General features: G+C 38.1%; 1 protein-coding gene across 5 annotated transcripts in view; it reads right to left on the bottom strand.

Moving 5' to 3' along the window:
• PMS1 (PMS1 homolog 1, mismatch repair system component) overlaps nucleotides 1–17,235 on the bottom strand; it is a 98,084-nt gene that overhangs the window by 23,367 nt on the left and 57,482 nt on the right. For all 5 annotated transcript variants that reach the window (XM_042949443.1, XM_042949441.1, XM_042949444.1 and 2 more), the window contains one exon: nucleotides 8,318–8,434. In XM_042949443.1, coding sequence (XP_042805377.1) covers nucleotides 8,318–8,434 — 117 coding nt within the window. The remainder of the gene's footprint in view (nucleotides 1–8,317; nucleotides 8,435–17,235) is intronic.

The raw sequence follows: 17,235 nt of genomic DNA, 5'->3' as shown, positions 1-17,235 counted from the left end.
AGCCTTTTTTCTTGGTCTCTACTCTCCAAGTAATATCATTCACATCTATATAGATACACCAGCGATACTAAGATAAAGATGTACAGCCTGTATTTCTTTCACCCCCAAATGCTTTCTATTTTTAACTAGCTGTCACAAAAATCTTCTCAATCTCACCACATTCAAAACTTGATAAAATACTTCACCCCATTGCTTTCCTGCTGCACAACTGGTTTCTCCTATATTCCCTTAGCATGATAATGAGCCCTGCCACCTATCCAATCTGTCAAACCTATCTCCTTTCCTCTACTCTGATTCTGTTCAAGTAACCCTGACTGGTGTCCTAACAGTAGTCTCCTCTTTCAGTAAGCCTCAAGAACACCAAGGAGTTCTATTTCTAAAGTAATAATTTAAGTATTTCTGCTCAGGACACTGGAATAAGTTCATGAAGGAACTCCCTTCTCCCCACCCCATCACAAATGCAAATATATAGCAGTGATAGATAAAATCAACTTATACAAAAATTTCAAAAGACTGAACCATTTAAAAGTAAGACAAATACAAAGATGTTATGGATGCAAACCATAACAGAAAGTGATGGCTGAAATCAAAAGCCCTATGTGCTCTAGGATCACAAACCAGCTGTCAGAAAAAAAAAATTTTTGTAACTATGTGTAGTAATGGATGTAACTAGACTTACTGTGGTGATCATTTTGTAATACATACGTATTTTGTTGTACACTTGAAACTAATATAATGTTATATGTCAACTATATCTCAACTTAAGAAAGAAACCATTTATGCCAGTTAGAATTTAAATTCTGATGTGGAAACAGGGACAGAAAATACATACAAGGCAAGAGATCAAAATCAGTCTTTCCATATGAAATGGGCTGCTGAGACACCTCCCTTTCGCCCCTTCAAAAATGCTTAAAAATACTGTGACCACGGTTTGTGGAGCTGCTTGCAAGGATTATAGGAAAGAGTGTGGATAACTCCAAAATCAAAAAATAAAGCTAAGCCAAGTCAGCTAGGAAAAGAGGTCTGTAAAATCTTGGCAGGATGAAAGACATGAACTACCTGGTTTTAAAATGGGGCCTGGAGGTTGGTGGTATCTGCCAAACCACAGGGAGGAAGAAGGTCGAGTGGGTAAAAACAAAATAACAAAAACAATAAACTTGCATTCATGATGACTGTGCAAATTAAAATTTCAAAGCATATAAAACAGCAGAGAATGAAAGAACATTCTCCCACGAAAGTAGAAACAGTACAGCAATATGAAAAGAACTTTGAAATTAGTATGTGTACCATACTTTTAAGAGTGAAGAAAAAGCAGGGGTACCATCCAGGTATCAAAAGCGTCCAACTTTTGATCTCAGCTCAAGTCTTTTTTTTTTTTTTTTATTTTTAAAAATACTTATTCATTTTTGAAAGACAGAGAGAGATAGAGCACAAGCAGCGGGGGTGTCAAAGAGAAAGGGAGACACAGAATCTGAAGCAGGGTCCAGGCTCTGAGCTGTCAGCACAGATCCCAATGTGGGGCTCGAACTCACAGACTCGAGATCATGACCTGAGCCGAAGTCAGATGCTCAACCGACTGAGCCACCCAGGAACCCCACAGTTATAATTAAGTTTAAAAGAGAAGAGGAAAATGAATAAATTCTAAATCCTGGAAATACACAGATTTGGGAATAAAAATCAGACAGCACTGAGGAATTCACCAAGAACTTGGCATGGAACAATGCAGAGATAAAAAATATCCAGAGAAGACAGATGCCAAAAAACAAACATGAAACAAAATAAAGCTTTAGGAGCTCCCTTAAGCCAACAAAGCCACACTGGGAAACTCCTAATAAATGCTACCACAGCAGCAGTATAGCTGGGATAACCACCCATAATTAAGAGACTGTACAACATGGAGTGGCTGTAGTTAAGAAACGGACCTTCAACATTGTAGGAAGAGATATATAAAGATTCTCTATACCCAAGGTTCCCAATGACCAATGTGTTTGCCATCCCAGTACAGTGAAGGGGCCTTGGTGGTAAGTGTCACAACTTGAAGGTATGTAATGGGATAGAAGTGAGGTGAGGGGGGACAACTATTAGCAGTTGACAAGCAACTTAAGATTGATTTTGGGCAGGAATGAGAAGAGGCCAAAGAAACTCTGATATAGGACAACCCTCCTTACAAGCCCAGGAAGCATGGAGTGGTGATGGGTGGCTACTGGCAACATAAATATAGCACCTATTTAAATACGCAGTACACAAATAGAACAGGGATTTGGTTAGATGATCACTCACTAGAGACACACTTAAAAGGTTATTATTCTGACAACTCATGGAACTGGAACGATTCAGCAACACATGCTTTCTAAATTACCCTATTCCTCCATGCAAGAATAACCACATGAAGGTGTAGCAAAAGTTTTGATATCCAAGATGGATTACCAGCAGTCCTCACACAATTCTATCTCAAGAGAAAATTAAGGGGCGCCTGGGTGGCTCAGTCAGTTAAGCGTCTGACTTTGGCTCAGGTCATGATCTCACGGTTCGTGGGTTCGAGCCCGGTGTCGGACTCTGTGCTGACAGCTCAGAGCCTGGAGCTTACTTCGGATTCTGTGTCTCCTCCTCTCACTCTGCCCCTCCCCTGCTCATGCTCTGTCTCTATCTCTCAAGAATAAATAAACTTAAAAAAAAAAAAAAAGAGAGAATTAAAAAAAAGAGAAAATTAAAAAAAACAATGGGCAAGCACAGATATGGCAATACATCTCAATACAGATCAGGGGAAAAAATTCTCAATTGCAAAACTAATGGGATAGTTCCAATCACACATGAAATCATAACTGACCAAGGTCTAAATCTGTTTTTCATACTTGAATGTGCACCTGGGAACCTTGTTAAAATGCATGTCCTGATTCAGTATTCTGGGACGAGGCCAGAGATCCTTCACTTCTAACAAGCATACAAGTAACGCCAATGCTGCTGGTCTTCAGACCAAACTATGGCAGCTAGAATCTCTAGAGCACAATACCAAAGACCTGGAGTCTGGATCTCCTGTCATAAGCTTCCTGGGTTACCAGTGTCAACAACAAAGTTCCACGAAGCCACGAGGAACACAGGGGAATTTACTAGCCCAAGACAGTACCTTTACTATCCCAAGTCAGCCACCATAACCAGACTAAGGTGGCACTAGGTTATATTGAAACCACTGAACAACTATTAAGGGAGCTCTGAAAAACAGAACACATGTCAGATCATGGCCATGCTCCAGGTACTATAGCTGGCCGGTAAGGATGGCCTGAATTGTTCCTCAGGCAGAGAACATTAACTGAGTATAAACTCCCACCTAAGGCTAATAAAATGATAATAATTAAGAACTCAATACTGCAAGAAAAATAGAAGAACTAGTAGTAGAAAAGAGATTTCAACAAATTATGAAAAAAGAAGAATAGAACAGAGAAACCAACTGCCTAGCACAACAGAGAGCCTTCAGGTTTAAGGTCAACAGACCAGCAAAAACAAACAGATTCTATTTTATAGACTCTTCTGTAGAGAAACTAAGAATAATTATAGACTCTTCTATAAAGACACTGAATAAGGACAACTGATCTAATTTTGTGCTAGAAAGGAAAAAAAAAAGAAAAAGAAGAAGAAAGGATGGAGGGGGAAGGGAAGGGAAAGAAATGAAATGAATTTCCTGAGAACTACAACAGTGAGTATGAGTGCAGTGGGGTAAGCCCCCACCCCATGATGGTATTTGTGACTCCCCCAGAGTCTGGGAGCAGGAACAGGATCTTGATTAATTAATAGTCAAGTAAAGCCTAATAGTCAATAAGTCTAGCCACAAACACTGAGTTCCCAATTAGATTTCTTATTCACACAAAAAGATGGCTTGGAGGTAAAAGACCTGAAAAGCAAAACAAAATTGACCTCCTAAGCAATAGATAGTTTAAGAAACAACTTTAAAATAGAAACAAAACTTAGCATCTCTAAAGATTCAAGATTTTGTATCCACAAAACAGTAAGAAGTTGTGAAAAAACGGTAGATTTAAAAATGCTCTTGGAAATTAAACATAAAGGTTTCAAAATATTCAGAAGGGGCAAGAGAGGGTCAGACATCTCCAAAAACTTACAGAAAAAAGATGAAAACCTGAGAAAAATAGTAAGAGAAAAATAAGAGGAAGTCCTAAATCAATAATAAGGAGTTTAATTAAAAGACAAAAATTATCGAGGTGCCTGAGTGGCTCAGTTGGTTCAGCGCCTGACTTCGGGTCAGGTCACGATCTCACAGCTTGTGGTTTGAGCCCCGTGTCAGGCTCTGTGCTGAGAGCTCAGAGCCTGGAGCCTGCTTTGGATTCTGTGTCTCCCTCTCTCTCTCTGCCCCTCCCCCACTCATGCTCTGTCTCTCAAAAAAAAGAGAAAAATTATCAAAGTTATGACAGCTAGAAGTATATAACCCAGAGCTGAAAAAGATATAGGAGTATTCAGACTCAAGAAGTCTCAAACCAAGTGTTCAGCATAAAAAGCAAATGAGTAATAAAAGACACATCTATAGACATGCTTAAAAAACTGAACACAAAGATCCTAAAAAACGTTCAGAAAAAAAAAAAAAATACAGATCAGCTAGAAAGAAAGAATTGGAATGCATACATCTTCCCATCAGCCACAGTGAATGGTCAAAGACATTAAATGCCTTTAAACTTATTTTCTCTGCTAGAACTGATACATGAATTTAGCAAAGTTGCAGGATACAAAATCAATGTACAGAAATCAGTTGCATTCTTATACACTAATAATGAAACAACAGAAAGACAAATAAAGAAACTGATCCCGGGGCACCTGAGTGGCTCAGTCGGTTAAGTGTCCGACTTCAGCTCAGGTCACGATCTCCCGGTCCGTGAGTTCAAGCCCCGCGTCGGGCTCTGGGCTGATGGCTCAGAGCCTGGAGCCTGCTTCAGATTCTGTGTCTCCCCTCTGCCCTTCCCCTGTTCATGCTCTGTCTCTCTCTGTCTCAAAAATAAATTTAAAAAAACGTTAAAAAAAAAATTAAAAAAAAAAAAAAAAAGAAAGAAACTGATCCCATTCACAATTGCACCAAGAAGCATAAAATACCTAGGAATAAATCTAACCAAAGATGTAAAAGATCTGTATGCTGAAAACTATAGAAAGCTTATGAAGGAAATTGAAGAAGATATAAAGAAATGGAAAGACATTTCGTGCTCATGGATTGGAAGAATAAATATTGTCAAAATGTCAATACCACCCAAAGCTATCTACACATTCAATGCGATCCCAATCAAAATTGCACCAGCATTCTTCTCGAAACTAGAACAAGCAATCCTAAAATTCATATGGAACCACAAAAGGCCCCGAATAGCCAAAGTAATATTGAAGAAGACCACCAAAGCAGGAGGCATCACAATCCCAGACTTTAGCCTCTACTACAAAGCTGTAATCATCAAGACAGCATGGTATTGGCACAAAAACAGACACATAGACCAATGGAATAGAATAGAAACCCCAGAACTAGACCCACAAACGTATGGCCAACTAATCTTTGACAAAGCAGGAAAGAACATCCAATGGAAAAAAGTCTCTTTAACAAATGGGGCTGGGAGAACTGGACAGCAACATGCAGAAGATTGAAACTAGACCACTTTCTCACACCATTCACAAAAATAAACTCAAAATGGATAAAGGACCTGAATGTGAGGAAACTATCAAAACCCTAGAGGAGAAAGCAGGAAAAGACCTCTCTGACCTCAGCCGTAGCAATCTCTTACTTGACACATCCCCAAAGGCAAGGGAATTAAAAGCAAAAATGAACTACTGGGACCTTGTGAAAATAAAAAGCTTCTGCACAGCAAAGGAAACAACCAACAAAACTAAAAGGCAACCAATGGAATGGGAAAAGATATTTGCAAATGACATATCGGACAAAGGGCTAGTATCCAAAATCTATAAAGAGCTCACCAAACTCCACACCCGAAAAACAAATAACCCAGTGAAGAAATGGGCAGAAAACATGAATAGACACTTCTCTAAAGAAGACATCCGGATGGCCAACAGGCACATGAAAAGATGCTCAACGTCGCTCCTCATCAGGGAAATACAAATCAAAACCACACTCAGATATCACCTCACACCAGTCAGAGTGGCCAAAATGAACAAATCAGGGGACTATAGATGCTGGCGAGGATGTGGAGAAACGGGAACCCTTTTGCACTGTTGGTGGGAATGCAAACTGGTGCAGCCACTCTGGAAAACAGTGTGGAGGTTCCTCAAAAAATTAAAAATAGACCTACCCTATGACCCAGCAATAGCACGGCTAGGAATTTACCCAAGGGATACAGGAGTGCTGATGCATAGGGGCACTTGTACCCCAATGTTTATAGCAGCACTCTCAACAATAGCCAAATTATGGAAAGAGACTAAATGTCCATCAACTGATGAATGGATAAAGAAATTGTGGTTTATATACACAATGGAGTACTACGTGGCAATGAGAAAGAATGAAATATGGCCTTTTGTAACAACATGGATGGAACTGAAGAGTGTTATGCTGAGTGAAATAAGCCATACAGAGAAAGACAGATACCATATGGTTTCACTCTTATGTGGATGCTGAGAAACTTAACAGAAACCCATGGGGGAGGGGAAGGAAAAAAAAAAAAGAGGTTAGAGTGGAAGAGAGCCAAAGCATAAGAGACTCTTAAAAACTGAGAACAAACTGAGGGTTGATGGGGAGTGGGAGGGAGGGGAGGGTGGGTGATGGGTATTGAGGAGGGCACCTTTTGGGATGAATACTGGGTGTTATGGAAACCAATTTGACAATAAACTTCATATATTGAAAAAAAAAAAAAACATAAAAAAAAACTTATTTTCAACCTAGAATTCTACCTCTACCAGACTATCAAGAGAAGTACAAAATAAAGTCATTCTTGTATATAAAAGTCTACCTCTCATATCCCCTTTCTGTGGAAGTTAACTAAAGATGTATATGAGAGGGGCGCCTGGGTGGCGCAGTCGGTTAAGCGTCCGACTTCAGCCAGGTCACGATCTCGCGGTCCGTGAGTTCGAGCCCCGCGTCAGGCTCTGGGCTGATGGCTCGGAGCCTGGAGCCTGTTTCCGATTCTGTGTCTCCCTCTCTCTCTGCCCCTCCCCCGTTCATGCTCTGTCTCTCTCTGTCCCAAAAATAAATAAAAAACGTTGAAAAAAAAAAAAAAATTTAAAAAAAAAAAAAAAAAAAAAGATGTATATGAGAAAAATGATAACAAAGACTAAGAAAGAAAAAGGCATGGGATATAAGAAATAGTGGAAACAACTAGTACTCCTATGAAAAAAAATTCCATTCCAGGATAAGATCTGTGCAGAATGCCTGATATGTGATCAGTCCAAATAAGAAATTGGGTTCTAAATCTAATTATTTAAAAAAAAAAATGGAACTCTAGCTATAGTTGGAGTAAGTAAAAGTGCTGGATTTTATTGCTGACAAGATGAAGAAAAGTTTCTTCACTTAAAAAAGGGAAAAAACCCAGATCTTAGAAACTCCAGCAAGAAAACAAGAAACTATATAAGAGTTCACAGATAAAGCAAAGAAAAACATGACATTTTGAGCAATAAATAGGACAACAAGAAAGGATATTCTATTTAATTGGGACAATAGAAATAGTCTCATTTGTATGGCATGGATATATAACGTGGATTCTTAAGAAATGTGATCCTAGAACAATACTAGGCTTTACAATGTAAATTATTTGTAGCCATAGTAATATACTCCATATAAGTTTTCAACTTTTAGAATCAATTTTCAAACAAAAGATGGAAAACTTAAAAATGGTTATAAAAGAAAACAAATTGCTTGACAACATAAAAGTAGAGTGGACACAATTGAGAGAGGGAAGAGCAAGTAAGAGTTGGAGTGTTTGTAACCTCATCTAACATTATAAGAACTCAAAAAGCACTGTCTGAAGCTAGAGATCAAGAAAAGAAAGATGCAGAATCTATTTAGAATAGGAAAGGGAAAACAAAGGTAAGAGAACTCAACTCTTCTTTAATACTGAAATGTAAACAGATAAGATACTCAATTGAAAATCATTATAAAAAAAATAATGGAACCACAATGCTTAAAATTAAAAACAAATACAAAGATAAAAACAGGAAGTAGGGATAGGGAGAGAGGGTTAAATATAAGCTGTAAATGTTATGTTCTTTTTTTACCTATACATATATTTAAGTAAAATGTTACAAGAACTTATTGCCACCTCAACTCCCCAGAAGAAAAATAATTGAGTTTCATTGGTAAACCAGAATTATTAAAGAACACTTTGTTGTATACCTGAGATTCTTCACAATGGTACTGAAAGGATTCCATGTTGCCCATAACAGCAGTCCCCAGAACAGACATGAGAGCCATCTTATGATCAGATACTCTAGTTTTCTGCCAAATAACCGCCTAAGGACAAAAGACACAGACAACTTTGAATACAATTTAGATTTACTAAACTCAAGTACTACACCATTTATTTCTGTATTTAGCATTCATCCCCAGCTTGTATTTTTAATATCATTTAGAAGAGAAGCATGGGCTATACAGTCAGTCAGAACTCTGGTTCTGAATTTTAGTAACTGTATATGTTACAGCATAAAATCTATTTAACTTCCCCTAACCTCGGTGTTCTCTCTACAAGATGACTAACAATATTTATCTCCCAGAATTGTTGAAAGATGAAAATATACAATGTAGGCAAACACAAAGGCCAGTACCTAATCCTAAACTTTAGAATATATAATTCAAAGTACATTTAAATTGTTAAGCTAAATGATTTCTGTAAATAAACTCCTATAAAAATTTGAGATAATGCATGCTCTTTAAAATTATCTTTGGGGCGCCTGGGTGGCTCAGTCAGTTAAGCGTCCAACTTCAGCTCAGGTCATGATCTCACAGTTTGTGGGTTTGAGCCCCACGTCGGGCTCTGTGCTGACGGCTCAGAGCCGGGTGGCTGTTTCAGATTCTGGGTCTTCCTCTCTCTCTGCCCCTCCCCTGTTCATGCTCTGTCTCTGTCTCAAGAATAAATGTTAAAAAAATTTTTTTTAAATAAAAAAAATAAAATAAAATAAAATTATCTTTCTATGTTACTTCTATCCCGACTTTCTCCAGGGTTTTTATTAAGAAAGGATGCTGAATTTTGTCAAATGCTTTTTCTGCATCGATTGACAGGATCATATAGTTCTTATCTTTTCTTTTATTAATGTGATGTATCACATTGGTTGATTTGCAAATATTGAACTAGCCCTGCAGCCCAGGAATGAATCCCACTTGATCACGGTGAATAATTTTTTTTATATGCTGTTGAATTCGATTTGCTAGCATCTTGTTGAGAATTTTTGCATCCATATTCATCAGGGATATTGGCCTATAGTTCTCTTTTTTTGCTGGGTCTCTGTCTGGTTTGGGAATCAAACTAATGCTGGCTTCATAAAATAAGCCTGGAAGTTTCCCTTCCCTTTCTAATGAAAAGCCCACAGCTAATATCATCCTCAATGGGGAAAAACTGAGAACTTTTCCCCAGAGATCAGGAACATGACAGGGATGTCCACTCTCACCGCTGTTGTTTAATGTACTGTTGGAAATTCTAGCATCAGCAATCAGACAACAAAATGAAATCAAAGGCATCAAATTTGGCAAAGATGAAGTCAAGCTTTCACTTTTTGCAGATGACATGATATTATACATGGAAAACCTGACAGACTCCACCAAAAGTCTGCTAGAACTGATACATGAATTCAGCAAAGTCGCAGGATACAAAATTAACGTACAGAAATCAGGTGCATTCTTATACACTAATAATGAAGCAACAGAAATACAAATAAAGAAACTGATCCCATTCACAATTGTACCAAGAAGCATAAACTACCCGGAATAAACCTAACCAAAGAGGTAAAAGATCTGTATGTTGAAAACTATAGAAAGCTTATGAAGAAAACTGAAGAAGATACAAAGAAATGGAAAAACAGTCTGTGCTCATGGATTGGAAGAATAATATTGTTAAAATGTCAATACTACCCAAAGCAATCTACACGTTCAATGCAATCCCTATCAAAATTGCACCAGCATTCTTCTTGAGGCTAGAACAAGCAGTCCTAAATTTTTTTTTTTTTAACGTTTATTTATTTTTGAGACAGAGAGAGAGCGAGACAGAGCATGAACGGGGGAGGGTCAGAGAGAGAGGGAGACACAGAATCGGAAGCAGGCTCCAGGCTCTGAGCCATCAGCCCAGAGTCTGACGCGGGGCTCGAACTCACGGACCGTGAGATCGTGACCTGAGCTGAAGTCGGACGCTTAACCGACTGAGCCACCCAGGCACCCCAAGCAGTCCTAAAATTTGTATGGAACCACAAAAGACCCCGAATAGCCGAAGTAATACTGAAGAAGACCACCAAAGCAGGAGGTATCACAATCCCAGGCTTTAGCCTCTACCACAAAGCTGTAATCATCAAGACAGCATGGTACTGGCACAAAAACAGACACATAGACCAATGGAATAGAACAGAGACTCCAGAACTGAACCCACAAAAGTATGGACAACTAATCTTTGACAAACCAGGAAAGAACATCCAATGGAAAAAAGACAATCTCTTTAACAAATGGTGCTGGGAGAACTGGACAGCAACATACAGAAGGATGAAACTAGATCACTTTCTTACACCATTCACAAAATAAACTCAAAATGGATAAAGGGCCTGAATGTGAGACAGGAAACCATCAAAACCCTAGAGGAGAAAGCAGGAAAAAACCTCTCTGACCTCAGCCAAGGCAATTTCTTACTTGACACATCTCCAAAGGCAAGGGACTTAATACCAAAAATGAACTATTGGGACCTCATGAAAATAAAAAGCTTCTGCAAAGCAAAGGAAACAACCAACAAAACTAAAAGGCAACCAATGGAATGGGAAAAGATATTTGCAAATGACATATCGGACAAAGGGCTAGTATCTAAAATCTGTAAGGAACTCACCAAACTCCACACCCAAAAACCAAATAATCCAGTGAAGAAATGAGCAGAAAACATGAATAGACACTTCTCTAAAGAAGACATCCAGATGGCCAACAGGCACAAGAACAAATGCTCAATGTCACTCCTCATTAGGGAAATACAAATCAAAACCACACTCAGATATCACCTCACGCCAGTCAGATTGGCCAAAATGAACAAATCAGGAGACTACAGATGCTGGCGAGGATGTGGAGAAATGGGAACCCTCCTGCACTGTTGGTGGGAATGCAAATTGGTGCAGTCACTCTGGAAAACAGTGTGGAGGTTCCTCAAAAAATTAAAAATAGATCTACTCTATGACCCAGCAATAATACTGCTAGGAATTTACCCAAGGCACACAGGAGTGCTGATGCATAGGGGCACTTGTACCCCAATGTTTATAGCAGCACTTTCAACAATAGCCAAATTATGGGAAGAGCCTAAATGTCAACTGATGAATGGATAAAGAAGTTGTGGTTTATATATACAATGGAATACTATTTGGCAATGAGAAAGAATGAAATATGGCCTTTTGTAGCAACGTGGATGGAACTGGAGAGTGTGATGCTAAGTGAAATAAGTCATTACAGAGAAAGATAGATACCATGTTTTCACTCTTATGTGGATCCTGAGAAACTTAACAGAAGACCATGGGGGAGGGGAAGGGGAAAAAAAAAAGTTAGCGAGGGATGGAGGCAAACCATAAGACACTCTTAAAAACTGAGAATAAACTGAGGTTTGATGGGAGGGAGGGGAAAGTGGGTGATGGGCACTGAGGAGGGCACCTGTTGGGATGAGCACTAGGTGTTGTATGGAAACCAATCTGACAATAAATTTCATATTAAAAAAATGAAATAAAATAAAATTGTCTTTGTAATTACCTTTTATATACAGAACACTTACAAAAAGCTAAGTGAACCTCACAGACATAAAAGCTGAATAACGAGCCCAGATTTTTTCCACTGCAAATATGTAGTAGGGTAGTTTAAAAGAATCATGGTCCCGAGAGACCGACCAAAGTTTGACTGTGAAGTGCACCATCAGGTATGATATACTGCAATTTCTTCAGTTAACAAGATCCAATTATAGTCAAATCTCTGGAGACCATCAATACAGTCATAAGTTGTTCACTCAACAAATATTTACATGGCACTTCCTAAATCCTGAGAAAAATGTGTAAAGGGGCTAGGAGAAAACATTAACATTCAAGGGACCTGCAGAGGAAAAACAGACTGAAAAGGAGTGGCCACAAAGGCAGGAAGAGCTACCAAACAGTATGGTACACAGAACAAGAAAAATTTTTAAGAAGAAAGTAGTCATATTTGACCAATGTCAAGAGTCCAATGTCAAGAGTATGCAAAGATGTGGCCACAGGATTTAGCAATCAGTTCCAGGAAAGGAGAGTAAATAAAGCCAAATTTCAATGGCTGGATAGTGATTAAAGTGAGGACATTAAAAAAAAAAAGATGAACCTAGATAGTATTTCAGAAAGTTTGGCTGTAGGGGTTTCTGGGTGGCTCAGTTGGTTAAGTGTCCACCTCTTGATTTCAGCTCAGGTCACGATCTTACAGCTCAAGAGACTGAGTCCCATGTCAGGCTCTGCACTGACAGCGTGGAGCCTGTTGGGATTCTCTGTCTCTCTCTCTCTCTCTGCCCACCCCCCCCCCCACTCGTGCATACACTCTCTCTCATTCTCTATCAAAATAAATAAACATTTAGACAGTTTGGCTATAAACTGAAAGCAGAGGAATAATCGAGGCAAGTGTGGATCAAGGGTGGGTCTTATTATGACACACTTGAATCAGAAGCAATGAAGAAGAATGGGTCACACACAGGTAGGTTTATAGATTCAATGACTGGAGATTGATAAGTTCCTCTTTGTTCTATTTTTTTTTTTCCCCTGTAATGTAGAAAAGTTACTGGTTGTGAGTGAAAACATACCGATTTAAATATCTGATTGCAGAGAAGGCTTGAGAGAGAGAGAGAGAGAGAGAGAAAGAGAGGTTCTGACTTGACCAAAAGAGAGACCTTCTGACTGGCCAAACAAGCTCCTTAACATGACCAGGAACTTACACAGGCAGTTTTAAGTACTAACAATATTATATATACTAAAATGAAAGGTGAAGTAAATAGATTCATGTTGTCCTCTAACTGGCAGGTTAGGGGATAGTAATGAAGGAAAGTGCTCTTCTGGATATAACAATTAGCACTGACTCTGCATGTTGATGTTTATCATCTGTAAAGCACTGTTTTTAGAATCTTAAAGACAAACCTGCTTGGGAAAACACAGGTAGTACTCAATAAGACAAACTACCTGATATTTAACAGGAAAAACTTATTCCTAGCGTTTTATTAATACTAATTCAACAGGAGTTATGATTTAGGAAAAACTTAATTGACACTACTATCATAGAAACTACTGTTAATTTTCACAACTATTTCATGTAGGTATTATTATCTCATTATGTAAATGAGGAAACTGAAGCTGACACTGACTGATTTACCCAAAGAAACTTAGATAGCAGGTCATGGAACCATGATTTATACCCAACTTTTATGGCTACAAACTCACTGTTTTTACTTTGCTAACATCCCTCCCCTCTCTAGTTAAAAACAGTAATAAGCTAGAGCCAATGCCAGACCCTAATTGGGAATTCTTAAAGAGAAATGCATTTTCATGTATAATTACCCTCCATGGCTATGTGATAACTATCTGTCTAATTAACTTGAGGGTATTAATGTATTCTCAAACCAAAATTATTTTTAATCTATTCACTTAAAGGTAAATAATTGGGGTCCCCCCCCAAAAAAGAACACATACCAGAATAATGAAATCCAAAAAGATAGGGAACTACTATCCTATAATCCTAAAATCACAGTATTTTTCAGACTACAGCTGTCAGTACCAACCTTAATCTTATTATAACAGAGCCTTATACCTAAGGATTTCTAAATTTCCAATAATTTTCATTCATTAATATACATATAAATATAGATGTGCAGTAATTAGGCCCAAAGTGCACAGCAAAATGACAGAATGAGGAAGACAATTTAGGTATTGCTCCATCCTAAATTTCAACATCTCACTATTATGTATTGCTTTGAAAGTGACCTGAATTAGAAAAAAATATACAAACTACATGAAATCTAAGTATTAAAAAATAGTAAACAATTAAAAACTGAGGTATAGGTTTAATGTGTATATTTCTAAATAAAAAATTATGTCTTGGTAACTACATTTATACTTAAAGGACAATACACTGGACTATTTAAAACTGTCACTGCTCCAGGAAACATGGGATGAAGAATCACAAGAACATTTTTAATCTTTAATTTCATTACATACAATATATACTTATCCCAATTAATTAGAGAAACTGATTTTGAATTTTTTCAGCAAATATTTACTGAGCATTAACTTCATACCAGATTCCATGCTAAAAGCTGGGAATACAAAGATGAAAGGATAAGGAACTGGCTCTCAACAAGCTAAAAATATAAAAGGAAAACAAAATATTAAAATAATTATAATGCATAATACCTCCCAAAAAACAAAAATCCAGGGCTGGATGGTTTTCCAGGGGAATTCTCAAACATTTAAAGAAGAGTTAACACCTATTCTTTTGAAGCTGTTCCAGAAAATAGAAATGGAAGGAAAACTTCAAACTCATTCTATGAGGCCAGCATTACCTTGATTCCAAAACCAGACAAGGACCCCACTAAAAAGGAGAACTATAGACCAATTTCCCTGATGAACATGAATGCAAAAATTCTCAACAAGATACTAGCTAACCAGATCCAACAGTACATTAAAAGAATTATTCACCACAATCAAGTGGGACTTATACCTGGGATGCAAGGTTGGTTTAATGTCTGCAAATCAATGTGATATATTGCGTTAATAAAATAAAGAGTAAGAACCACATGATCCTCTCAATAGATGCAGAGAAAGCATTCAACAAAATACAGCATCCTTTCTTGATAAAAACCCTCAAGAAAGTAGGGATAGAAGGATCATACCTCAAGATCACAGAAGCCATATATGAGAGACCCACTGCTAATATCATCCTCAATGGGGAAAAACTGACAGCTTCCCCCTTAGGTCAGGAACATGACAGGGATGTCCACTCATACCACTGTTATTCAATACAGTATTGGAAGTCTTAGCCTCAGCAATCAGACAACACAAAGGAATAAAAGATACCCAAACTGGCAAGGAGGAAGTCAAACTTGCACTCTTCGCAGATGACATGATATTCTATACAGAAAACCCAAAAGATTCTACCAAAAAACTGAGCTAGAATTGATTCATGAATTCAGCAAAGTTGTAGGATATAAAATCAATGCACAGAAATCAGTTGCATTTCTATACACCAATAATGAAGCAACAGAAGGAGAATTCAAAGAATTGATCCCATTTACAATTGCACCAAAACTCATAAAATACCTACAAATAAACCTAACCAAAGAGGTGAAAAATCTATACACTGAAAACTGTAGAAAGCTTATAAAAGAAACTTAAGAAGACACACACACACACACACACACACACACACACACACAAAGGAAAAATATTCCATGCTCATGGATTGGAAGAACAAATATTGTTAAAATGTCAATACTACCCAAAGCAATCTACATATTTAATGCCATACCTATGAAAACAACACCAGCATTCTTCACAGAGCTAGAACAAACAATCCTAAAATTTGTATGGGATCAGAAAAGCCAAAGCAATCCTGAAAAAGAAAACCAAAGCTGGAGGCATCACAATTCTGGATTTCAAGCTGTATTACAAAGCTATAATCATCAAGACAGTATATAGTGGCACAGAAACAGACACTCAGATCGATGGAACAGAATAGAGAACCCAGAAATGGACCCACAAACATATGGCCAACTAATCTTTGACAAAGCTGGAAAGAATACCCAATGGAATAAAGACAGTCTCTTCAGCAAATGGTGTTGGGGAAACTGGACAGCCAAATGCAGAATGAACCTGGACCATTTTCTTACACCATACACAAAAATAAACTCAAAATGGATGAAAGACCTAAAAATAAAACAGGAAGTCATCAAAATCCTCGAGGAGAAAGCAGGCAAAAACCTCTTTGACTTCGGCCACAGCAACTTCTTACTCAACACATCTCTGGAGGAAAGGGAAACAAAAGCAAAAATGAACTATTGGGACCTCATCAAAATAAAAAGCTTCTGCACAGCGAAAGAAACAATCAGCAAAACTAAAAGGCAACCAACGGAATGGGAGAAGATATTTGCAAATGACATATCAGATAAAAGGTTAGTATCCAAAATCTATAAAGAACTTACAAAACTCAACACCTGAAAAACAAAGAATTCAGTGAAGAAATGGGCAAAAGACATGAACAGACACTGTTCAAAATAAGACATCCATATGGCTAACAGACACATGAAAAAAATGCTCAACATCACTCATCATCTGGGAAATACAAATCAAAACCACAATGAGATAACACCTTACATCTGTCAGAATGGCTAACGTTAACAACTCTGGCAACAACAGATGTTGGTGAGGATGCAGAGAAAGAAGATCTCTTTTGCACTGCTGGTGGGAATGCAAACTGATGCAGCCATTCTGGAAAACAGTATGGAGGTTCCTCAAAAAATTAAAAATAGAACTACCCAACGACCCAGCAATTACACTACTAGGTATTTATCCAAAGGATAAAGGTGTGCTGTTTCGAAGGGACACATGCACCCCAATGTTTGTAGCAGTGCTCTCAACAATAGCCAAAGTATGGAAAGAGCCCAAATGTCCATCAACAGATGACTGGATAAAGAAGATGTGGTATATGTATAAAATGGAGTAGGGGCGCCTGGGTGGCTCAGTCGGTTAAGTGGCCGACTTCGGCTCAGGTCACGATCTCGCGGTCCGTGAGTTCGAGCCCCGCGTCGGGCTCTGTGCTGACCGCTCAGAGCCTGGAGCCTGTTTCGGATTCTGTGTCTCCCTCTCTCTCTGATCCTCCCCCGTTCATGCTCTGTCTCTCTCTGTCTCAAAAATAAATAAACGTTAAAAAAAAATTTAAAAAAAAAAAGGGAGTATTACTCGGCAATCAAAAAGAATGAAATCTTGCCATTTGCAACTATGTGGATGGAACTAGAGGGTATTATGCTAAGTGAAATTAGTCAAAGACAAGTATCATATGACTTCACTCATATGTGGAATTTAAATACAAAACAG

Source organism: Panthera leo, chromosome C1 (assembly GCF_018350215.1).
Source record: "Panthera leo isolate Ple1 chromosome C1, P.leo_Ple1_pat1.1, whole genome shotgun sequence".
Taxonomy (NCBI): domain Eukaryota; kingdom Metazoa; phylum Chordata; class Mammalia; order Carnivora; family Felidae; genus Panthera; species Panthera leo.
This window is presented reverse-complemented; position numbering and strand designations above follow the sequence as displayed.